This window comes from Melospiza melodia, chromosome 8, assembly GCF_035770615.1.
Source record: "Melospiza melodia melodia isolate bMelMel2 chromosome 8, bMelMel2.pri, whole genome shotgun sequence".
Lineage (NCBI taxonomy): Eukaryota > Metazoa > Chordata > Aves > Passeriformes > Passerellidae > Melospiza > Melospiza melodia.
Genome location: NC_086201.1, coordinates 18,927,221 through 18,952,803, shown reverse-complemented (window position 1 = coordinate 18,952,803; position 25,583 = coordinate 18,927,221). Strand labels below are relative to the sequence as shown.

The 25,583-nt window shown below is 38.1% G+C and overlaps 1 protein-coding gene across 5 annotated transcripts in view; it reads left to right on the top strand.

Moving 5' to 3' along the window:
• The window catches only part of STK39 (serine/threonine kinase 39), a 76,166-nt gene that overhangs the window by 14,666 nt on the left and 35,917 nt on the right, over positions 1-25,583 (top strand). For 3 of the 5 annotated variants that reach the window (XM_063162056.1, XM_063162054.1, XM_063162053.1), the window contains exons 2-10: positions 1,445-1,557; positions 6,458-6,566; positions 7,883-8,024; positions 8,404-8,459; positions 10,128-10,237; positions 10,336-10,437; positions 10,622-10,755; positions 13,948-13,996; positions 14,103-14,168. In XM_063162056.1, the coding sequence (XP_063018126.1) occupies positions 1,543-1,557; positions 6,458-6,566; positions 7,883-8,024; positions 8,404-8,459; positions 10,128-10,237; positions 10,336-10,437; positions 10,622-10,755; positions 13,948-13,996; positions 14,103-14,168 (783 nt within the window). In that variant the 5' untranslated portion in view covers positions 1,445-1,542. Of the gene's footprint in view, positions 1-1,443; positions 1,558-2,365; positions 2,487-6,457; positions 6,567-7,882; positions 8,025-8,403; positions 8,460-10,127; positions 10,238-10,335; positions 10,438-10,621; positions 10,756-13,947; positions 13,997-14,102; positions 14,169-25,583 lie in introns of those variants that run through there. The other 2 variants (XM_063162057.1, XM_063162055.1) reach the window with 2 other exon arrangements.

Here is a 25,583-nt window from a genome sequence, read left to right as displayed (position 1 = left end):
GACTAGTTAGTCCTGTTGAGAGGATTTTTTAAAGAGACTTTTTTTTAAAAGATGAGCCCAGAATTTTGACACAAAAATCATATGCAGTTAAAAAGCTTTGTGATTTGAGTGAAAACATCATGTGAACCAAAAATACATGAAAATAGCTAAGCAGATAGCAATTAAAACATATACAATAACTTTCAGTCATGAGGTATTGTTGGTGCTGTTTTCAGATGTGCAGAGGGAAAAGCTCTCAATTGTTCTTAAGTCGGCTGGTAACTGAATCCACGTTTGTAGAGCTTGACAACAAAAGGCTTTTTGTTCACAATTTGTATTCGTCTAGGACATGCCAAATAAATAGAACATAGTTTATAAGCAGGCCAATATAACATGTTGCTCAAACGACTTACCAGAAATCCATAATTTATATTGAAATATTTAGAATTATGGTAGAAGCTTGTTGGGAGCTTTTAGATTTCTGCATGCATGAGCACAATGTAATTATTTGAGGAAGCACACATTGTTATATTTGATGGGGCAACAAGATGTGCAACTTGAGCAAAGCTCTTTCTGAATATTACTGGCAATCATTTCATTAATTTAGTGAGGCAATACTGACTGGGTAAATGCCAGTGGGTGCTGATAAAAGAAGCAACAATGCCTTTTACTCCTGTGGTTCACAAATAAAGCATTCTAGAGAAAATTATTCTATTTCTTCCCCCCACATTTGTTCAATTCCCCTGGGCTTTGTTATCAGCATAGTTGTGTGACCATATGTGATTTGCATGCCAAGTAAACATGAGTGACTTTCTCTGCTGGGCCATTCAGTAATCTGCATCTTCTCACTGTTGGTGTGGTGCTTGTGCCTCCTGTGCTCCTCACAAGGATCAGCATGCTCCTTGTAGGGTGTTACTGCAGTCATAATGAATGAGCATGAACACTGGTGGAACTGTAGAAGATTTGGCATGCACAGTTTACTGTTTTTTTTTTTTTTTTTTTGTTCATTGGATAGGGGAGCAAAAAACCTGGTTAAATAGGGACTGGCCTAAAAGTACAGAAAAAAAAGAACAATTGATAAAGCACAGTACCCACCCCTCCATGTATCAACTGTGCAGGTCATGTTCTTGATTAAAATGGTTGTATCCAAAGACAGAAATGTAATGAACTATGAAATGCGTTGAGGTGGTGGTTATGTCTTGATAAATGAGTACATCATTTGAAATCATTGGCTCTGCATTTTTTTGTGCTATATGGAAAAGAAACTTTAAGGTTTTTCTTTTCCATCTGGGATGTGTGAAAGGTGTCTTGCTAGTGGTAAGGTATGCATGTGGAGAAAGCACTGAAAAAGCATAAACAGCAGCTTTGAAGTTCTTTGTCAGTATGGGCTTCTCATGCTGGTCACTGGTTTACCTCATCTGTGAGTCTCTGCTGATCTCTGACTGTTCCTTTCCTGCCCTTTCAGGTAGCGGTGCTACAGCAGTTGTCCAGGCAGCACTCTGCAAACCCAGGCAAGAACGTGTAGCAATAAAGAGGATCAACTTAGAAAAATGCCAAACCAGTATGGATGAATTACTTGTAAGTAAATAAAGGGGCAGTATGTTACATGGAGACTTAACTTCTGTTTTGACTTGTTTTTTGCTTGGTCCAAGAGTGAGGTAGAATTTTATGGAGGATATGAGAGAAGGATTTGAAAATAATCTTAAAGACTTATACCATTCCCTAAAGATATGACTTTTTAATGCATATTTTTTCATGTCACAAAACCAACATATGCAAACTTTAATTTTGGGATAATCAACTTGGGATAACTGTGGGAGGACCCTAAACTCTTGTTTTCTGGAAGCTCAGATTTTAAGCAATTACTGCCTGGATGTCTGTCTTTGTTAATACTGAGGAAAGATACATTTTCCTTTGGTTAAACAATGATTAAAAATATGCAGAAAGAATTTTGTAAGTCTCCTTAAAATGTCTGAAGCACCAAAACATGTTGGATCATTTCATAGTGATAACTTTTAAAGAGAAAAGGAGGAATGGCTGCATAGCCATCTACACAAGGAAACTCTTGTTAAAGCTAGTAACACACATTTATCAGATAGGCGCAGCAAGAATGTTTGAAGAATTTTATTTGTTTGGGCCACTGGTCAGAGAAGAAAGGGACCTGTAAGAAGCCATCTGTAAAGGAACTGCAAGAGTTTTTCCTCTGCACTGGTTATGCCAATCCAGAAAATTCACAAAGAACTATTGAAACACAAAACCTATTGCTTTCTAATGCTCCTAGATAGGTGCTTGCAAGACTAATGTGTGTTTATGTATAGGCAGAGTAATAAGGTTTGAAGGACACAAAACCATTCTAAAAGTGAGAACACTCTCTTCTGTTCCACAGGTTATACTACAGCCTAGAGACTGTGGGCTTTTTCTAATGCAGAAATTCCTGCCTCTGAAGGAAATGGTCTCCTCAGCAGGGAATTGCCAGTGCAAAAGATATCTTGAATTTGATACAGAGGGTATGGTCCGTCCAGTTTCTTCAGATAAAATGGCTTTTTTACAGTGGAGGACCCAAAATGCTCTTCCCCTGGTGATTGATGGCATTTGCCTTGAGTTTGTGACCGCTTGTATGCGACATTGTTGTGCTTTTTACGGGGATTGTGGTAGTGGAAGTTGCTTCTGAGGTAGTGAGAATTCTGTCAACTGAAAACTCAAAAGATAAATTCTAAGCTGTCCTTAAGCCCAAGGTGAGATGCTGTGCATGATGTATTAACAGCTACAGTCCCCAAAGAACATTTCTATAAAAAGATAAATACTAATAACTGTAAGATAAATTGGTCAGAATTGGAAATTTTTGGTTAGAATTTGAACTAATACTGGGAATTAAGAATTAAAATTACAAGCAAACAAGCAAAACCGGACAAAACTGCCAGAGAACTTCTTGTGGTCTGGAGAAATGATTGCAGTTAGTTACAAGCTTGTAAAAAGTTACCTTGCCAAATGCTTGAGTGTCTTTACTGTTGACATGTCTCTGCTGTCTGTCAAATGAGGCAGTAGGTCTTGAATATTTGGTCCTATATTGCTTTCTTTTGGTACAAAGACAACTGTCCATACCATCTGTTTTATTTTATAACATGAGTCAATTTCTGCTTTCCTGTGCTCAGAATTTTTGTTTAATTTGTTGATCTGTTTTGATCTGAACATGAATTGGGATATTCCTGGATTCTGGTTCGGAGAGCTATAGAAGTGTGTACACATATGTGCATGCATACACGTACATAATTAACTTTTTTCTGTGAGGTTCAGTGTACTTATGACTCAGTTCTATTAGAGAAACTTTAAAATTTGGTTTCAAAAATAGAGAATTTTTCTGGCAAAAGGCATAATTGACCTTCAAAACTCTTGTTACAACTGTACTAACATTTTCATTTCAGTTGATAGTACTTAAAATGTTCTTGTGGTTTTGGCAGAACTTGAGACTAAAAATTTTGAGCTTAATCAGTTTTTAATCACTTATTTTTCTGATGAAACAGTTTTTGTTGGCACAGGAACGTTCTAAAACTGTCTGTTCTCTGAACATGCTGTTTTTAAAAATGATGGTGCAGAGTGCTTATGAATGCTGTGCACAGGCACCCTTCACAAGTTCTCAGCTGTGTGGCCTTCAGAGAAGTGGAAATGCATCAACCCATGCAAGCAGACAGTATTTGGGCCAGTGTCAATTAAAATAGAAAGGCAGCGTGGGAGTGAGTTTAAATATTACTGAGGTTACACAAACTGCCAAACTCCTGAAATTCGATACTCTGTTTCCTGCAATGTCCTGTGTTCTCACTATTGTAACCTAAGTGTAACTTTACCCCCTAAGCCAAGGGAGAAGTCCTGTCCTTAGTACTGTCCTGACTGGGTATCCTCCCTATTCTTTTACCTCCAGTTCTTTAGAACAATCCACCCCTCAAGCCCACAAACTCCAGAATGTTGTGTAGAATTGTTTGCTCGAAGGGATTTTCCAGGCTGTTGGCCTTTCTGCGGTGTTTGCCCCGGGGGGAGGAGGCGTTCAGGAGCCCCGGCCGTGTGGGGAGGCCCCGGGAGCCGGGCCCGGGGCGCGGCGGCAGCGGCCTGCTCAGGGCCCGGCCGCTGCTGCAGCCCAGCACGGAAAGGAACTGTCTCGCAGTTGCTTATTAACTGTGTCACCCACTTGCCCTCAGGCTGAAAGACATTTTTATGCAGCTGCTCTGTGAAACTGGATCAGGAGTAACCTGGCTGAAAGAGGTTAGCTTTTAACCTGGGCATATTGCCTGGGGAAGCACACAAATGCCTGTGCTAGTGCAAGCAGGGGTAAGAGAGGGATGAGGGAGAGACTTAAATTGCTGTTGCCTCTTTGCTGCTGTTGAATGTCTGAGGTGGCATAAATGTCAAGAGTGCTCCAGCGTTTTCTCCTGAGTGTTCTGCTGCAAGCTGTTTCCCTGGCAATGTATTTTAAATGAATTCTTTTCTTTCTCACCTGTGCATATTGTGGGCCACAGCCAAATGGAATGAAGTCTGTGGAGGCTTACTATTCTGTTTGTGATAGGAGTTTTCTAGAACTGCAAGTCTGAAATTATTTAGTTCTTTCTTGACTAAAATTTCATCCCTTATCTCTCATGAGGTGCTTTCTGTTTGTTTATTTTTGTTTTGCAAAGACTCTTTGGAAAAAAAATGTCATGAAAGCTGAGACACAAGGTGCCTTTGGCAGTGGTTACTGTGGTAGCTCAATTGTTGCCCATGAGTTGATGCTGGGAGGTAAAATATTCAAAACACTTTTCAGTTAAAGATAGTGAAGCTTATCTCAGTCAGTTAGTCACATTTCTGCATTATTAATGTCTGAGAAAATTAGATGAGATGCATTTTTGCCCAGTGGTGTCAGCTGGACTTTGAGTCACTGCTATATTACCAGCATAGGAAAACAATAAAACAGTGTAAGAAATGAAATAGTAACCAGGACTGGGGGAGTTACAGTTGAGGTTTAGAATGGGTAGCTGAATTAAGTACATGAGGCAGTAATTTGAATTGTGTTTAAGATGACATGTCTTCTAAGAGAGGGAAATGTACTCTACATGTCTGTCTTCTGTCTTTCACCTACTGTTTTCTGGGGGATGACAGAGAGCTGTCTTGCAAATTGCTTTTATTATTCAGGTTCATTGATTCATTATCCAGACATTCTTCCTTCTGTGTTTCAGAAATTGTCTAAGGAGGAGGACTTGGGACAGCAGTACAAGCTGAGATGTGTGTCAAACTACAGCCTGACTTTAATAGTTTCCTACAAGCACCATGAGATTAAATCCCAGTCTTTAATACATATAATTAACTTTTTGTTAGAAACCAGCTGTGATTTTGAATACATTGCAAATAACAAAGAATCTCTTTCAAACAATTGCTAAAATGAAGCTTAAAGTTGAAAATGGCATTTGTGGCAGCTTTAATCAACCTAAGTGGGACCTGCTTAGTGCGTAACTTGTACAAGTGCTGTTGAGTCAGAGAGAAACAGTTCACCTCAAGCAGTTGCTTTTCAGAGAGAGGAGGGGAGGAAGAGCTTTTTTGGCTGGATTGGCTTCCAGGCTGGCTCACCCTCCACAAGCATGTCCTCTAGCACCAGGGGTGGATCAGGGCTCTGTAGCTGGAAGTAGAGAGGGAGAAGTAGGGTTGGGACATCTTAAATTGGTGAGGCCAAAGCCTGTGGTACAGAAGAGGCCTCATGCTCCTGTGTAAGGATTGGCAGAAGAATGAGAGCAGCCAGAAAGGTGTTACAGAGCAATTATGTGAAGGAGTGAATAGAAAAAGAACTCTGCTTGAATTAACAGATACAAGACAGTCATTCTTAATGTGTACAGCTGTGGCGTGTCATAGATGCTGTTACTTGGTAGTGCCACGTTGTGCATCTGTTAGTGCCTGTGTGTTCCTCTAGTCAATTGTTTCCTATGATTTTTGGCCTGTAATAGTGCTTTTTCTCTATTTCTGTTTACTTGTGTGGCTCTGGTGTCTACCTGTCTGTCCCACAGCAGCTGAGCCAGTGGTGCTGTGTCCTTTGTTCGATGGCTTCCTTCCTCTTTGCTACCTGTTCCCATTCTACTCTTCATATCCCTTTTAAACAGAAAATGCAGTAGATTTTGACCTTTCCTTGCATTTTGTTGTCCAGCCTCTATCCACATCTTCAGCTCTTGGAGACTACTCATTCTTCATTGCTTACTGTGAATTTGAGATTTTAACAGTGATTTCTTTGCTGTTCTCAGGAGAAAAGTGATGTAACTATGCCTGTATCTCATGGCCAGACTTCCCTCGTGTTCTTAGCAATAATGTTTTTTCTTGCATGCAGATCTTTAGGTAAATTAGTGTTTTAATGCCTTGATGCATACCCTGTACATACTTTAGCTCTGTTATAGTATTTCACTTTGGAAATTAAACTTTACACTAGCAAAACTGATAGCTGGCTCTGTTTTGGACTTTGTATTTCTTACAGAAAGAAATTCAAGCCATGAGTCAGTGCAATCACCCTAATGTGGTGACCTATTACACATCTTTTGTGGTGAAGGATGAACTGTGGCTGGTTATGAAGCTATTAAGTGGGGGTAAGTTACTGGTTTTACTTGTTCAGCTGCAAGGCAATTTTAGGATTTTTTTTTCCTAATGTACCACCTGCAAGTTCATTGAGCTAAACTAATGAGAATGGGGTAGACACTACATGGAATGAACCTTGAGATGTTAAGGAGGAACGTGCAAGCTTACAAAGTTTGTATATCTATATTCATAGGAGAGGCTAAGAATTAATGAAATATGGTAGTTATATAAACAGAATTTAATTTGCATTCTGAACCAATTTATTAAAGTTCGCTATTAAGGCTTGTGTAGAGAAAACTGATTAGAATGAATTCCATTCTGTCAGTGTGATTTTTATGGAGTTTCTCTAGAATCCTCTGTATTTTTATAAAAATGCATATATATCTGATTTCATAATGAGTATTACTGATTCCTTATTCAAGCAAGATCCATTCAAGGCCAAGTGTTACACATATTGCATCCTTTTTATTGCTTAAGCTAACCAAACACTCATCGCATTGTTTTATGATAATAGCTACTGGTATAAAATTCTTATTTAGTTCTGGAAGAGGAAAAAGGAGGCTGAACTTAATGTGCTTGCAGTTCAGCAAAGAGAGGCCCCAGAAGAAAATGGTTGCTCTGGTTCTGTTGTTACACGATGTTGTTCAAGAAAAAGAACGAGATTAGTCTTGATGGCAGCAGGCTGCTTTACCACGACGCTGGAAAACAAGGAGGGGAAGTGCTCAAAGCACTTGTTGTGTCACATTTGGTTGAATTGGTCACTTCAAGCAAAAGCAAGCATAGACCATGAGAGAAACAAAGTGATTCATGACAGGAATTTACTGTGAGCTGTTGGATAGTGCTTGGATAAAACAAAATGTTTCCATTACAAGCCTTGAAGTGTATAATAACTGAGGTTCTATGTCAAACTGTGTGTCACTGGGAATGTTATAATTTGTTTGCATTTGTCTGCTTCCAGTCTTGCAGCTGTGTGTTTACATTGTGAATACGTGAAGCGTGATCTAAACTGGATAATAAACCAAGATCTTTGCAGTACATGTCTGTTTAAATATGGGGTACTCCTGAATTTTTAATTAGTGGTTGCCTTGCAAGTGTTAGCAGATCTTTCTAATGGATCATTAAGTGTTATAGTATTTTTGACAAAAAGCAGTGCTCAATATCTTGTTTGAATGGGTTAGTGGTGTGCTTTATTCTAAGAGCTAGTTATGTACATGCAAAGATTTAAATTGCAGTAGCATAGAAAGAATGAAAAAATACAGCTTTCTGAGGAATCTGGTATGATAATGCTTTGAATATGCTTTTTTTCTCTCCTGGATCTGTAATACAGGTTCAATGCTTGATATAATAAAGTATATTGTCAACAGAGGAGAGCACAAAAATGGTGTGCTTGAAGAACCCATAATAGCAACAATTCTTAAAGAAGTTTTGGAGGGCTTAGACTATCTACACAGGAATGGACAAATTCACAGGTAGGAGCATTATACATAATGAAAAGCATTTTCAAAATTGACTGTAGCTTGTTGAAAGCTTTAGTTTGTGAGACTATATTTATAAAAGATTGTAAGCCAGACTTTGAACCTAAATATCTCCCTTCTTAAAATCTATTCCTGAATTTTGCTCCTTTATGCTTGATCTGAATTCTGGTCTTTTTATATGTGAAAATTTGTTAGAGTTGGAGTTCTGCACTCTGTTTTTATGTTATTCAGTTACGTTTTATGCGTCATCTTCCTTTCTCTGTTTTAAATTTGAAAATGCTATCTTGTGAAACTATTCAGTGTGCAATATTTATTTGTTTGCATAAAATGCGCAGTATGTGCTTTCATGCCAACCTCTGTTTGTACATTCTAGAGATTTGAAGGCTGGCAACATTCTACTGGGTGAGGATGGCTCTGTACAAATAGCAGGTAATGGTGGTAATGAATGAATAAAAGCAAAAGGTAACTGCAGCTGGATCAGGAGCAACTGATATCAAGGGGGAAAGTTTTTCTATTGGCTTTTAACTATTCCTTTTGGGGTTTTGTAGCCACAAGTTATCCAGTTTCAGATTTTGGGGTTCTTGATTAATGATACTTGACTCAGAAATTATTCTATATTTCTCTGTGTCACATCAAATATTTCAGGCAAATTTTCTAATGTCCTTTTAATGTTTCCATTTTATTCACCCATGCACCGTAAACAGATTACAAATGGTAGAAGCTGGTATTTCTGTTAATTTCATTTTTTTTCTGCAAGTAATTGTAATAGTTCTTGGGAATCCAACAATCTGTATATACTGTCCATCATAAGGGCTTGGACTATAAATTTACCAGTCACTGAGATGTATGAGATATATCTCACTGATAATTATTTTTGGCATATCTGCCATTTGTCTGGCAGTGGTATCTGTTGGATACAGTTTAGCATCTTAAATGTCCTCTGAGTACATTCATGTGCTTCTTGATGTAATCTGTATGAATTGAATTATTTGGTCTTGTAAGAGCAAGGCTCATATGCCATCTCTGAGACTGGTATCTGGAATATTTCCAGATGATGTGGCAAACAATGGGAGCAGGTGGTGATACCTGCCCCTTCCCCAGCACACTGCCAGGCCTCCCACAGTCTGTAGGGGGTGACTGAGCACTGAGAGCCCTTGGTAATAAAAATGGCTATAGACAGAAGTTGTAATTTTTATATAAATGATGCTTTCTAAGTACCATGTAAGCATGTGTTTTAAGGGCTTTAATATGCCAGTGTCAAATAATGGTAAAACTACATTTTTCTGTGATTACTGGAGGTGTTTTCTTTTCAACCTTAAAATCAGGTAACAACAGGAAAGCATTAGGGAATAAATTGAAGTGTATAGTGAAATACTCTATTTCAGTATAACTGGATTGTAATTAGTACAGTTAAAAATACTCTTCATATAGCTCTAGTCAAAATTGACAGTATTTCTACATACATTGGGAACCTGCTCTTTCTTCCACTTACACGCCTACCTCTCCCTCTGTATGATGCTACTACATCATACAGCTGTCATTGATGTAGTAACAGATTAACAGAACACTGAGCCTTTTGGCTTTTTTTCTTCTATTTCAGAATTTGGAGAAAACTGTTCATGTCCTGGTCTACTATTCAGTACATATTAGTGATGGCTTTTCTGATTGCCTTTGGTTTGTCAAATTCCCATAAGAATTGAAGTTACGTAAAGTATTTTGTCTTGTTCAAATCAGATTCATGTTTAGTTTCTATGCAGAAGAAGCTTCTTGTCTTTGAACAATAGCAGATGCAAACCTTGGCACAAAGTGAATATTTGAAAACCTGAGGTGACAGATGTATTGGAGTTCTTTGCAACTTCATCCAGGAAGACACATACTCTGAGGTTAAACCTGAGGATGTTTTAGTGTGGATTTCCCTGATAAAACTGTACCTTCTATTCCATAGCATTTCATGAACAGCGTATTGTGGAGCAAAGGTCAGCTTTGCAATGGAGAGTTTCTATAAGCATTCCTTCAGGAACTGACTTTATTTCTAAATTGTACAACTTTTGCTTTGTTATTGGCAGTTTAACAGATTTCAGCTCTTCTCTTTTGCAGATTTTGGTGTTAGTGCATTTTTAGCAACTGGAGGTGATGTTACTCGTAACAAAGTAAGGAAAACATTTGTTGGGACTCCCTGTTGGATGGCCCCTGAAGTAATGGAGCAGGTATTTCTAATGCTAATCAAAAATTTACAGCATTTTGTCTCTTAATTGTGGAACTTGAGACATTACTGCCTTGGTTTTCCGTTCTGGTTCTGTTGCAGGTGCGAGGTTATGACTTCAAGGCCGATATGTGGAGTTTTGGGATAACAGCCATTGAGTTAGCAACAGGAGCAGCACCTTATCACAAATACCCTCCTATGAAAGTAACAATCACTTTGTAATTGTTAATGCTGTTAGCTGTATTAATGCTGTTAGATAGTACTACTTCATTTTCAGTAGCAACTCAGGGTATCTAAATAGATGTATTCTGTGGAGTATTTTTTTCTTTTAATTTCTGCATTTCAAATTGGTTTTTCTTATGACACCTCATTTTTGGGTTTATTTTAGGTGTTAATGCTAACGCTTCAAAATGACCCCCCCACTTTAGAGACAGGTGTAGAGGACAAGGAGATGATGAAAAAGTATGGCAAATCCTTTAGAAAACTAATCTCATTATGCCTTCAAAAAGATCCTTCCAAAAGGTAGGTCACTATTGTCATGTAAAATAGAATTATTTTTGAAAATATATAGACTACTTTAAGTTACAGTGATGTAATCTTTAAGTGTATGGTTTGAGTTTTGTATATATCAGCCTTCAGTCACCTCCATCTGGGAAGAAGAAATTGCCCTTTTACTGTTCCTTAAGTTTACTACCTCTGATTGTTAACCTAATGTATTTAAACTTAAACACAGTATTGAATTAAATGTGGATCAAATAAAAGTCCTTGTTCTACATCTTAATTTCTCATCTGAAGTAAGGTATAAATATTGATACTGTGCACAAGTCTAACAAGACTGTTCAGATTGAGCAGCAGAACTGTTGGTAACCAAATATATAATTCTCTTGGCCTTTAAAAGAAATTAAAAATTAATAATTGTATGTTGATTTCTCTTTTTGTGACATAAACTTAGTGTTATTTTTAACTGGGATATTTCCAGAGAAAATTACTTAGTAAGATGTATTTTTTTACTGTAAAGTTAGGGGCTCCAAGTTTTTTGAATTTTCTTCATGTTTATATAGGGAACTGCATGTCATGTTGTCTTTGTTTGTTCTTTCTTGCTGTGTTTTTTAAATAGCCAAGGTGATGAAAGTATTAAACATTTATTTCAAAACCATTGAGATTCCAAGTTCCCTGAATGATTAGTTATCTATTCATTTTTATGCAGACTCATTTTTGCAGGCTTTTTTCTGCTGAAGAACTGTATGAAGCACGTTCTAATTAACATTATTTCCTAAGGTGTTAAGTATATCACTGTTTTCTAGAGTTTGAGCTACTATTTTTTGGGGAAAGATTGTTTTGAGAGAGCAATCCTGATTGTATGTGTCATTTATGGTGTGTACTTCCTGATGTAATGTTAGCCCAAGTGCAGGATATGGTTGTAGGGAGTCACATTGAGTAGGTGACAGCAGGAATACTAGAGAACAAGTACAATTAACAACAAAGATTATGGCCATGTCTTTATTCTTGAAATACTTGAATTTTTTTTCACTCAGTGATCACTTGTGTACTGCTTTCAGATTCTCAAACCCCTTACCCTTGTTGATCTTAGTAGCAAGTTCTGATGCTTTAAGCTTAGTGCTGCAGTTTGGCTGCTTACAGATAGGAATAATAGTAATAATGGATAATCAAGCTCTGGATAATCAAGCTTCCTGTTGTTTCCTGTATCTAGCAAATTTCAGGCAAGATTAAAGTGGTATTAACTAATGAGAAGTAAATAAAATGAGTTTTCCTTGTCTCCTTGAATACATAATGTGGAGTTACCTGGTGTATAGTAAAGGCGTTGGTGTTTAAGGTACTTATTTAAATTTATACATTTTTTTTGAAACACATGCAACACCTTCATACTCAGGATTGCCTTGAATGGAACAATTAGACCAGCAAATAGATGTTCAGATAGAAACATACTGGTTTCATAGTTCTTAGAATCCAGGATGTAATTTTGCATGGAGATCCCTCCAGCAGCCATTATGTCAGTTGTGGGAGAAGCCCTTGCTTTTTGTGGCAAATTCTAGGACTGGCATTGCACTGCTGCTGTTTCAGACTATGATGTTTTTCTTTTGGGGATCTCTGTGGGTGTTTCTCTTTCCACAGTGCCAAGGATGCTGCTCATAGTCCACAGCTGCAATTCATTGCTGCAGCTTGTGTGGAAAAACAGGGCCAGGAAACATGTCCAAGCCAGTTCAGAAGCTTCTGGCGTAATTAATGGTAGAGGAACGGAGAACACTAATTTGGATAAAACTTTACTAAAATGTAGCTTTTAAGTGTGCATAACCCTGTTGTAAGATGTGATAGCAGTGTACTTTGAGAACTCTAAAACTTTAGCACTGAAGCTATTTTTTCTTTTAAATAGTTTTCCCTTCCTTTTTGCTCATTCAAGATACAGTTATGAATTATTACCAAGTCTGGTGGTCTCCACAGGACCACTGATTGAAACTCCTTTATTGTAGAACTTGGGCATTTTGGAGGTGAAGAAAACTATGTGCTCTATGGAACTTATTGTCTAAATTGAATTTTTTGTTAATGTCAAGTTGTTTCATTATTCCTTGCAAGTATGAACTGATATATGCATACAGACTACTTACTACTACTCTTTTGCTCACTAACTTTACTGATCTGTCCTCAAAGAAATAAATTAGGTCAGATTTTTGGGGTTTTTTTGAGATTGAGATTTTCCAAATTGAAGCTTTCTCACTGTTTTACCTAGTTTGTTCAATATTCAATCTCTTGCTGGAATTTGAATGGAAAACTAGAGCAGATGTTTCTTCTGTTTATTTAGAAATTGAGTCTTGAGGATTTTGACTTCCCTAAATTTAGCTGTGTCAAAATTAGTCCTGATGGTGGTATGGGCTCCTAATGGAAATGATTTTATCTCATCCCAAGAGATGCTTCACTTACTCTTCAGAGTCTGCTTCAGTACCAGAGTCTGGCTTTGGCTAGATAAGTGGCTTCTTAGATCCCTGAATCTAGGGAGACAAAACCTGCTGTAGGAATCACTTGGATAGCTGCAAGATTGATTGTGGTTATCTCTTGGAAATGCTGAAACAAACTTAAGCAGAACTGCAAGTAAAAATGAAGGGTGTCAGTTTTTACCTTGCAGCTGTTGTTTTGGTTTGTATTTGTCTGTTTGATTGGAAGATTAATTTTCCTGATGACTCTTTGGTTTATGCTCCATGTAAATAGTGTCAGTATAGTTCTTGAGAATATCTGCTGACATCAATGAGGTAAAAGAATGCCAATAGGAGGTACTCATGCTGCTGTATGGAAAATGTAATTATGCTTTTATTGCTGTGGAGCAACGTTTTAGTTGTATTCATAGAATCATTTGGGGAAGAAAGCAATACCTCCCTTTTTTTGTGGGTTTTTTGGGTCTTATTTGTTTTTTTTAAAGGTTAAATGCATTTGTGTTGAACAAAGAAGAGGGAAAAATGGCAGCTTAAGAGACTGAATTGTTTTTTTTCCTGTTTTTTGGTATTTTTGCCATAGAGAGTCTTAATTTTTTTCATGTGTGGTAAGTGAGTTTGTGTGAATTAATTCAGTAGCTATGTTCATTCATTCCCCATTCATACAGTACTAATTCAAAAGTGTTAGAGACGTACCATTTAACTAACGTCTGTGCTGTATTCACTGGGAGGGGTCTTTGTTTTCTGTTCTAATTTATTATTGATCTTTCAGGCCCACAGCATCAGAACTTTTAAAATGCAAATTTTTCCAGAAAGCCAAGGTAAAACGTTTAACCCTATGAGTAAATTTTGCTCTGCCTTAAAATCTATGTGAAATGTCTTCTTTCCTTGTACTGATTTTTAACTTAACAAATGTTGGTTTTGCAGAATAGAGAATACCTGATTGAAAAGCTTCTCACTAGAACACCTAATATAGCACAAAGAGCAAAAAAGGTGAGTGCATTCACATATTTTTCCATCTAGTGTGGAAGATAAAGCAGAGACTCCTCAGTTGCCTTACATTTTTAGTTGACTAACTGAGCCATACTTTTAATTTAGTCCATCAAAGATAGTGAGTGTTGAATGAATGTTTTCTGCAGCTTTGTTTTCTCTAGGAAGCCCTGAGGCATTTTAATTTCCTTTCTGACCTTGTCAAAATGATAGATGATATTTGTCATACTTGATAGGTTTTTTTTTCTCACTTCCTCTTAGAAAGCTACAGGTGAAGTAGTTGTGAGGAAAAAAGGTGACCTGCAAACATATAGGTTCATAAACTGCACAGTTCACATCTTCATTGATCACCTAAGGAAAGGGTGAAGATACTTTAAATGGTATTTATTGAAATCAGCCTGATTCTTTGGAGTATTTAAAATGTTATTCCTAAAATGTCAGGTCAAAACTCTGCAAGAGTGCTGCTGAGTTTTTCAGACCAGTGGAGCATTATTCCACAGGTGACAGAGTTAAACCCACAGCTATGCTTGTATTTCTGTGGTGCCTTTGGCACTTGTATAAATGAGCTTACCAAGTCATGTGCAGCAGAATAAAAAAAATTGATTCCTAACAGGTAAGTATTGTAAAATCTTTCAATATGAAGCAAACTGCTGTTCATAAGAGCTAAGAAACAGGAATGAATGTAGACTCCTGTTTGTTGTGTGTGAAAAAATATTGAACTTCCTTTTCCCTTTGTGTTGTGACTTAACTCACCATGTCTCTTCAGTATGAGGTGCTTGCTCAGACTGCTGAGCCCCTGCAGGTGACAGACACAGCAGTGTGCTGAGTCCAGCCTTCTAAAAGCAGGCTTTGCTGGGGGATATTTGGAGGAAGCTATTTTAGAAAAGGAGCTGTTTCAGCCTTTGTTGGCGTGTCAGTTGGGCTGCAGCTGCCCTGAGCAGCACCTGCACGATTTTCTGTTGTCTTTGGGACTCTTGGTCTAGTGTAGTTGTACAACACTGACATGTTCTCACAGCTGGTGGCTCACATTTGAAAGAGACTGTCAGCAAGGTCTGAGCGCTTCAAGTTCCTTCGAATCTTCTTCATATGGAAGTAATTTTGGGGACTCGGTGGTGGGCTCTGGGAGGCTTGAGTAGGAGAGGGTTTGTGGCGAGGGTGTTGTGCTGAGCAGGTTCGAGCCTGCATGGGGGGAGGAGGAGTGTTCAGGGTTTGGCCGTGCGGTGGCAGCAATGCCCGCACAAACCAGGATCCAGCCGGAGAAAGCCCGTCCTCTGCTTCTGGGTTTGCCCCCCGGGAGCGCAGGAGGGACCCAGACACGTGCTGGCTCCTGGCAGGGCTGTGCCTCCTCCCCGCCGGATGCCGGGCCAGCTCCAGAGACTGCCGCAGCGCATGCATGCACGCACGTAGTACTTTATATGTCTTTGGATAACATAGCACTTGGAATTGCGAGGGGGAATGCAGGATAGCCTGCCCTACACCACCAGAAATAATTTTCTGAATTGCTTCTTTGACAATTATTTCTAATTTGAAAGAGGTGTGAATCTTATGAAATCAAAGCTATACAGTGGTGGATACATATTGATATGTCTTTAATTACATCATAAATGGGAAAAATATTTGGGTTTTACCTACTGAAAATGCTGCATTGTTTATATTTTAAAAGTACACAATATTAAAATTCATTGGGGATTTAAAGTTTAATTCACTTGTTAGAACTGTGCATGTAGCTGCTCTTTTAAGACACCATAAAATATAAATGTACTTTAATAATAAAACTCTGGGGTTTTGTTTAAAAAGCTTGTGTAAGTTGAGTTTGGTTGCTTAAACATTTACATGTAAAATGTCTAAGAGGTTTCTCTTGGAAGAAGTAACCCCTGTAATTGGAAAACTAATATTACTAGAGCAATGGATGGGATGGAGCTGGTGTCATCACTGCTTAAATTATCTTCTGTGGCACTTGCTGTGAAATGCCTGTGACTAATGATCTGTAGCACCACTGCTAGTACAGATGTCAGATCTGCCCTGTGGTAATCTAATTTTTCTTCCATTTACCACATGTATAATTGCTTTGCCTTGTTGCCCAGAACTCCAGTCTCAGTTTAGTTTTAATTTTAAATTCCTCTCTGTTGACATAGTGTTCCCACATTTTGCTTCTGCCTTTATAGCTTATACTTGGCATCTGTTTTTTTCTAAATATGACTTTGGGTCCGTTTGTGAAATCCTGAAAGCAAATACACAGGTCTTGTATGTGTGAGGAAAACATTTGGTGCTATAAAGATGTGTCCTGCTTTAAACCCCAATTTAATAATTGAGCAACATCTTCACTGTGTTTAAAATACTGTGTAACATTAGAATTGTAAGCCATGTGTTTATGCACGTTTCTCCTGTTCCATTGTTTCATTTGCTTTTAATTCTGCTGAATTTTAAATTCTTCCTTGCCCTAGCCTAGTAATTAAGGATTAATGCTGAACCACTTACCCAGGAGGAGCATGTCCTGCCTCTTCCTGTGCAGGGCCTGGTTAGATTCATATTGGTGCTGATCCACAGCAATGAGTGTTACACCCTGCAACTTCTTACTGGCAGTTCTGGGTGTCACTAATGGGCCTGCTCACCTGTGCTGCTGTCAAGAAGGGCTGGAGAAAAGGCTGTGTGGAATGGTCAGAGCTCAGTATGCTAGGGTAAGCAGGGACATGCTCTGAAGCCACTTCTGTCATTGATATAAATGTAGGAGCCCTGGCACCCCGTGCCTCTGCCTGGTTAGATGGTGTGATGGTAGAGCAGCCTGCCCTGCCCTGCCTGGATGAGGGCTGTGTGCACTGCTGCCATAAAACAGGCCACCATATAAGGGTTTGAATATACTATGTGTTAGCATGTGCTGAACTAGTTTTAATTTTGAACTGAACACTAAGTTGTTTCATTTGTGATTAGGATTGCTGTATTGGAAGAGAGCAATTTGAAATTTGTAACAGCTTTTAGAGTTCCACAGTCAATTTTCAAATCTTGTCACACTAAAAAATTAATTATAACTCTAAGTACTCTGTATGCCTAAAGGCCCTGGGTCAATTTTATGGTTTTATAATCCTATTTTTTTTATTTTTAAAATCTCCTGCATGACTGCCACTTCTCCAAAGTGAACAGGGAAAAGCATGTATCTACATATCATTTTATTGCTGTCTGAAGTGCTGCTAATAAAAAAAATCTGAGCAATAATTGGGCTTGAATTTTATTTTTGGAATGATGGTATTGCATTGTGCTTGTAATAGAAACTTGTAACAGAAAACTTGTAATAGTTGCTTGTAATAGAAAGTTTTTTTAGAGCTGAGAGTTTTGTGTTAGTGGGAAAAACCTGTGACAGCATGAAGAGATGATTAGTGTGAGTGATACCAGTTTTGATTATACTTCACTAGAAATGCTCTTGTGGATGGGTTGCAATTCTAGCTCCTCAGTACAGCTAATTTAAGAAAATGGTCATATTTCATTACATAAGATATCATCAATCCCCTGAATTCAATGAGAAAAATATCATTATATCCCAGATTTCTTGGACAGCTATAACAACATGATTGCACCTCAGCAAGACATACATGTGCAGTCCTTCCTTGCTTCAGGAATAGATTTAATATGATAGATACATCTCACCAGTGATGAATGTTGGTACAGCTGGACTCCAGCTGAATTGCAAAGCAGAGAGCAACATGAACCTGAAATCAGATTGTTAATATAATGGTATATTAACTTTTCTTTACAGTATAAGAAAGTCTTATTTAAATAATATTGACATATATAAGGAAGGGACATGGGTTATACTGAACACTTTTTCTGGAAGGCAGTAACTGAACTATAAATGCGTCTGGCAAGGCTTTGTGTGAGGGAGGGCCTTCCATTGCAGAGGATTAATTGTTCAGGTTTTCCAGAACACTGCTACAAATTAAAAAAAAAAAAGATAGTGGAACTGTATTTATATGGTTGAATATCACTTAAAGGAAAAAAAAAAAGGAGAAATTGCCACTCACACTATGTCTGGTAATTTTTTATTTTCAAGAAGTTGTTGGAAGGGAAATCTAATAAAAGCACTTCTTCCAAGTGTCCAAATGTAAATTTGACAGCAATTCAAATAATGAGAAGGCAGTGCCTGCATTAGTGGGTAGTAGAATTGGGAGGGGCAGACACATGTAGTTGCACCAGCTTTGTTTTAACCTTTCATGTAAAGGAAGAAGACAGCTTAGTGTTGCCATGCTGTGTTTGTGCCATTAGATGCCAGGAACTTCATGCACTATATGAGTTAGTCCATCTTTTATTTCATAGGGTGCTTTTACTATCTGTGTGCTTGCTTGTGAGGATGGATTTTGTGCCTTTTCAAATGGATCTAATTGTTACCTAAGGAAGTGAGCTTTGAAACAAACCATGGCGTAGTTGAGTGTCTTTGTACTTCAAATAGCCATATGCATATCTGAAATAACTTGGATTACTTATTATGGCAGAGTTTAAAAGCTTGTACATGATTCATCTTAGTTGTTGAAAAGTAGCCCTGTTCCCTACTGGAAGGTGTGTTCCAGTCCCTGGGCCATCATGGTTCCACTTCAGAATTCATTTTTGCAGTGAGTCCCTGTCTCTTGTGTGACTGCATTGATCTGCTCCTCAGTTAGTGTTGTGTTCCTGACCTGTTGACTTGTTCAAAAACATCTTGGACATGGACTGACAGTGGGTTGGTGTGTGTTGAAAGTTTTTCTGCTTAGAGCAGTAGCTCTAAGTATTTGGCATTTGCCGAAGCTGTTGAAACTTGCAGAACTGGAGGAGGATTTTCTTAAAAGTGCTGTTGAAGGAGTCATGATTAAAGAATCAAGACAGGATAAAGGAAGTCTGGGTGTGTATGATGCTGGTGGTAGTCTTTGATCAGGGATTCAGCCTTGTAAATAAGCAGAAGATAATCCTATTTTTACCCTGTTTTGTAAGGATTTGGTTTCCTGTCACTGAAAATGTGCAGCAAGGTGCTGGTTTTACCTGTTTACCCTGTGAGAAATTAAACCTCAAACGTTTCACTTGCATGACATCCAATACCAGATTGCTTCTCTTGGATTTGGACTGGCTCCCTAAGTGAAACTGTCTCAATGGACTTAGTTTTTATTTAATAATTTTCCCAGTTTATAGGCCAAATAAATACTGTGTCAATGCAGGCAGCATCCGCTGGCTAGCTGGGGTCGCCTTACTGTCATGGGATTTCCTTTCTGGAAGAGACAGCCTTTCTGCCTTTGTTCATAGAGGTAACAAGGAGTTTTGGCAGGATGTGGAAGTGTGTAATACTTGTGATTTTGTATATTTTGGGAAGTTTGTCAGGAACGTCATGCAGGTACAAAGAGGATTCTCTAAAAGCCAGGTGGCTCAGAAGCAGCATTCCCACCTGTTACCATTTGCTTAAAGACTGATGGAGTAGGTGTGTGAGAATTTTTGCTTTTATATGGAGAAATTAAACATTTAACCCTCATAGTTAAAAAAAAAAAAAAAGAGACGGGGAAATTAAAAAGAAAAAGAGCCCAGGCTCAAGGATCAAGAATCTGAAGAAAGCGTAAATATGTTTTCCTGGTTAGACCCTGTAAAGCTTTTACAAGTATAGTAGCAAAAATAATTGTGTGTGTCATTTGTTCTGACACTCCTTTCCCCCCTGCACTTGTGCTTGATGCCAGTGATATTCTTGGAAGCTCCTGGGGTGAGCTGCAAGGGAAGTGTAGGTGATAAGGACATCCTTGAGATGGTGTCACCCAGTAATAGTATAGGGGACTTAATTTTGCTGAAAAGTGCTCTTGTCTCAAGGAGTTAAAATTATGTCTGGAGCTGAAAACTTCAAGGTTTTAACCAGAACAAGTAGATGAAGGCCAGCAGAGCAGAAAGAAGGTCTGGAACAGTAATTCTGTTTAGCTCTGAAAAACAGCTCCTCGAGAAGGTGATTCAAGCAGTGTAGCTGCAGCTAAAGGTAAAGTCAGTATGGGAAGAGGAGAGTCGGGGCTGCGCAGGCCGGCAGTGCGGGATGTACTGGCAGCAGGGGGCAGCCACATCCAGCGCCGTGCAGGACCCATCCTGCCTGAGCTCAGGCTGCGCTCGCAGGCTGCGCGTCTCGCTCCAGCTCTGCCACTGTAAATGCTGTAGGCTGGTAGAAGGCATGCTGCTCCTTGATGTCTGACTAAATCAGGGGCACTGGGGGTTTTAGAATATTGGATTTTATAAAAATTGCAGAACTGTGTTAATTATTTTCATGTTAATTAATGACTTTTTTGAAGAACTACTCTCCAGTTTAAATTTGATCACCTTAATATTTGAGAGAGACCTTGAATAAATTCAAGTCTCTTTAAAATCTGTGTGGGATGCAGAATGTGTATTACAGTAATTTCTCTATGTACATAAGCAGTTGGAAACCTTGGAGAAAATAGTAAAAGGTAAAAATTGGAATTTCACCTTGAAAATGGTACTTTCAAGACCCTGAGTTTGAAAGTAATTGAAAGTCATAGTAATTTCTTATTTGAATTCTGCAGTAATATACTGTTTTCCTAAATATTCTTTACTCTGTCTCTAATGCTGACAGTGAAACCCACCTTATAATGAGTTTTTTACTACTGAGTAATGAAAGCTCTACATAAGGCTATATTTTTCTTTTCACCTCTGTTTATTTTAAGAAAGTAAGCTGCTTGGATGATAGAAAAGCATGGTGGAATTGGAAAATGATGATTGTCAAGGTGGCTCTAGTGATCCCTCTAGTGGAATGTCTTCTAGCAGTGATTCACCATCATGATGTGCATTCATCTGAGCAGCCAGGAAAGAAAACTCTAAAGATCTGGATCTGTCTTCATCATCTTTCAGGGTACTAAGCTACTTTGCCAATTTGCTGTGTCTTTGATTTGCTTGCTTTGATTCTTGCCAGGTACCCTTGGCCTTGGCACCTTAATTAGATGGGAAGGGTGGCGGGAAGCAGGCAGGGAAAAGAGAGAGGATAGAGAAGAGCTTCACTCCGCATGTGTGCATTAGCCATCGGGTCATGCCTGTCAGCCATTTGGGATTCCTTGTGTGGGAACAATCTATCTCCTCTGCACAATTAATTGAAAACATCCTCCTGAGCACAGGTACACGTTCATGCCCGAAAGGACTCCTGGTAAAATGTGAGTGAAAGAATTATTTGTAGCTAATAACATCCAGTAATGAACTTTACATAGTGGAACTAATAAATGGAGAAATAATGTCTGAAAAGCAAAAATCATACAGAGTTGCTAAATTTCACATTTCCCATGTGACTGGAATTTCAGCAAAACTGTAATTTCTCAAAGCAAAATCAGATTCTAATTTTGGACTCAGGTTGAAAGCAGAGATAATAAGTATGTTGCAGTATTTAGGTAAAACCTCATGTTTGAAGAAAGCAGAATTAGGAGTTCAGGGAATACCTGCACTTGTTTACAAGATGTTTTGGTAACAAAATAGTGTCTTACTTTGAGCCACTACATTTTCCTGTCTCTAAGCACCATTATCCCAGCAATAGAAGAATTGGTGAAGAGTAGTAAAGAGGAGGGTGTTAGACAAAGAATCCCCCAGAGTGGGGGAGGACTTGTACACTGATGCACTGGTACTTTTCTCATCATTTCCTCTAGAGGTACAGGAATGTGCTCCCTCATCCTGTCTCTCTTCAGCTGGTAATGGCTTTGTTTTCCTCTCACTGACAGCTGCACTGCATTCCATTTCTAAATTGGGAGCCTAGGTAGGATTTCATGGCAGTCTTCTCAACTGATGGCCATGCCCTTGGGTGTCACACTTGTCATCATGTAACCATGATACTGTTTGGCTTATAAAAACACACCAGTTCCATAAATATTTAAAGTGTTTGTTTTTTTTTAAACAGAGATCTGTTTTTTTGTTGACTTCTGCTGTGTTATCCCTTTAAAAGGTTGCTCTTCCAGATCCAGTAGAAAGCTGAAGAAATCCTGTTTGATGCAGAATTATCAGTCTCCTGTGTTCAGTATTCTTTCACAAAGAAAGATATAATGATCCTTGTATTTCTTGACTTTAAGCTGCCAGTGTAATTGATTTCTCTGGGAGGGAGTATTCCAATAGTTTCTGTGTATGAGTATGAAACACTGCAAATTCTATCTTTTTTTCCAAGTATGAGAAAAACATAAGACTAAGGTTTTTTTCCATGATGGTATTTGCAGCATTCATACTGGTTTAAGAGGAGAGGACATTAACACCAAATTACTGTGATATCTTAGCACTTTTTGAGTTCTACAAAGCAGATTGCCAGTGTGTTTTTTTACAAAGGTAGTGGTACATCCCATTAATAACGATAGCCTGCATAAAATGTTGTGAGAAAAACAAAGGGTTGCAATTGCATAAAACACATTCAGGCTTGCAGAAGTTTTGTGGTTTCCATCAGAATAAAAATAAGACTTCACAATAGAATGAATACAGAGGAGTTTAGGAATGGCCAGCAGTGAAGGGGTTAGGATGTTCACATGATCTGTGAGCCTGGGTTGGATGGGGACTAGATTTCTCCTGAGGTACTGCTTCAACTCTTCAACAAAGGATGATGTGAACATGTGGGAATTCATGTACTGTCTTGGACCTCAGGGTTTTTGTGGTTTGGGGTTTTTTTTCTTGTCTTTTTTTTTTTGCAAAAATGTGATTACACTGTAGGTGTTCTTATGCAAAAAGAACAGTGTTCTGTGACTTTAATATATATTGTAGAAAGTGACTTCTTGCCATTAACTTCAGGAGCTAAGCTGTGATTAAAGCTGTAAACTGTTTAAGGCAAAACACTTGCAGCATAACTGAATACACAATGGTAGGCTGATTTTCTTTGTTGCATTGAAATAAAAAATACATGCATAGGGGTGGAGATGAATATTTGATTTTCTGTCCTTGGAAGCATTCAGGAAAGGTTTGCAAGATGGTGAAAGGTAAAAGTTATAAAATCTGTTTGTTCTATAAGCTTAAGCTGTGGATGGAAGGAACTGGTCTAGGGATTTCTTTTGAGAGAAAAATACACCAAGCAAAGTGTGGTGCTAAACCCAAAACTATTCAGTAATGTCCTATTCCTCATCACTGTTCTTTCCATAAAATAACTAGGATAGAACTGGTTTTATAAATACTTCTCATGAAGAGAACTTCATATGAGAAGTGAAGCTCTTAAAACTTGAGATTTAAGAAAAAAAAAAGGAGGGGAGCAATGGCTATGCAAAAACCCTCTCCTTATCAATTACCAAGTAAATACTCATACTTTGAAGAGTATATTTTTTCTATAAGATCTTCTGGGATCTGTGTAGCAGTGGGAGTCCAGTCTCCTGTAAGAACCAGTGTAACGTGAAGGTATACAGCATCAGTTGACTGGTCTTTTTTTTTTCTGCCTGAAAATCAAGTTTAGGCTTTTATGAGGACAGACTGCAGAAAATGAAAAAGGTGAAGTTTTTAAATAATCACCTTGTTATTGCTGTTCTCTGGGGTATGTGGGATTCGGCATATCTCCACTACTCTACTAGAATATGTAGCTGTGGTAAAATAAAAGACAATTTTATCTCCAGCTGCAGTATTTCTGGAAGGATATGTGTTTAAAAATAAAAAAGTATAGCTTGCCCTCTATAGAGATACACAAATGCAAAAACTGGACAACAGCACTGACTGTTCTCTAGTTAGAAATTAATAGGAAGGAGTGTCAGGGTTCCACAAAGACTTTTGCAGATGTGCTTTAAATGTGTGGAATCTACACATTTGCTACTCTCCAGGAATTCAGGAACAAATTAAATTTGGGGTCTCTGTTACCTCTATATGGAGGGTGGCAAGGCACCTTCCATGATATTTAATACTAATGCTTATTGATGCCATCAGTTTTACTTACACAAATGCATCCTACTTCCCATGCTTTCAGGTCACCATAGTCTTTCTGTGGAACAAAGTTTAAAAATGCTGGTTTAAATCTCTCCAGGACCCCATTGCAAATATTTGGTTGCCAGAGCTTCAATAGGAATACCTAAATATTTCAGATAGTGGGAAAGTCAATGTTAGTAGTTCAGTCATCTTCCTGCAGAAGGAGGGAAAATAAAGTAGATGCATAATATTGCTCTTACTGACAGACTGGATTTGTAATATAGTCTAAGATCATGTGTTCTACCATGTATGAAATGCAGTAATGCTTTATGTGTATGCACTGGTGTCCCACAGTGTATGCTTTTTATTTCTTTCTTTATTAACTTATAGACACTGAAATAAAATAATCTGTAAGTGGGCCCAGTTCTTTTCTGTTTTGAGCAGTTGTGAATAAGGATGTAGAAAATTCTTCGTGTTCAAAAAGTCCTCATTCCCTTTGCTGTCACTTTGCAAAAATAAACTTGCAAAGAGATTGCAGCAGCTAAAGAATCAGTAATGAATAATAGATTCTTCTTTCCCCAGTCTCTAACATTTACATATAGTGAGCACATCATACCTTGAAGAAAACAATTTATGTTTTGCTTCTCTACATTGTTGCCTTCTTTTTATCAAGCCTTGGGAAATGTGGCAGCTTCTGCATTCTGCTGATGAAGTTCTCTCTCTGTCAGGCTGATTAGGCCTGACCTTCACTGGGTGGGATTTACAGTTGCCCTGTTCATCTGTTAACACTCTTTCTCCTAGAAAGCTAGGGCATGGTGTAATTGGCAGGGAATGTTAAATTATCTGTATCCTACTTTAAAAGGATGGGGACAAAGAGTTCTTCAGCAGTTTAATTTATACTTAAATCTTCGTGACTGTGTTGAATTCTGCAGTAAGCTTTAACCAAGAACAACATATGCAACAATACTACTACTAATATAATGCTTAATATTCTGTGGTGGTTGTGGTTTTTTTCACTTAGTGATTTGTCCAACATTCTGTGCTTTAACTGATGTTCATGTCTTTCTTCCACAGCTGTGGTAATGTTGGCAGTCACTTATTAAGCTTTCCCTCCTAGAAACAGCTTTTGGTTGTACTTTGCAATGTTCTGAACTGCTTTTGTATAGGCTGTAGTTTAACTGCCAGTCATTCAACGTAATTTTTTATTCTCTGTGTCTTCTGACTTATGTGAAAAATGTTTTCTAATATGCGCTAATTTGTCTTGTAAAACTGAACTTCCATTGTTTTCTATATTAGCAAAAGTTATGGTTCAGTTTCCTTCCTATTTGGAAGGATCATGTAGATTTTTAATCAGTAAAATACAAATTAGGATTGAGCATGTTTTAATTTGTTTTCCTTTCCCTCTGAAATACTTCCTGAGATATACAATTCTAGCATAAGGAATTACCGATGTTGTGTATTTTGACTGAAGCTGATGGGGAAATTACATTTGTATGGCTACTGCATGCAATGTAACCAACTTACTTCTTATTGTGTAGATACACAAGAAGTTTGTTTAGGTTCCATGTTCTGTCCTGGATTTGC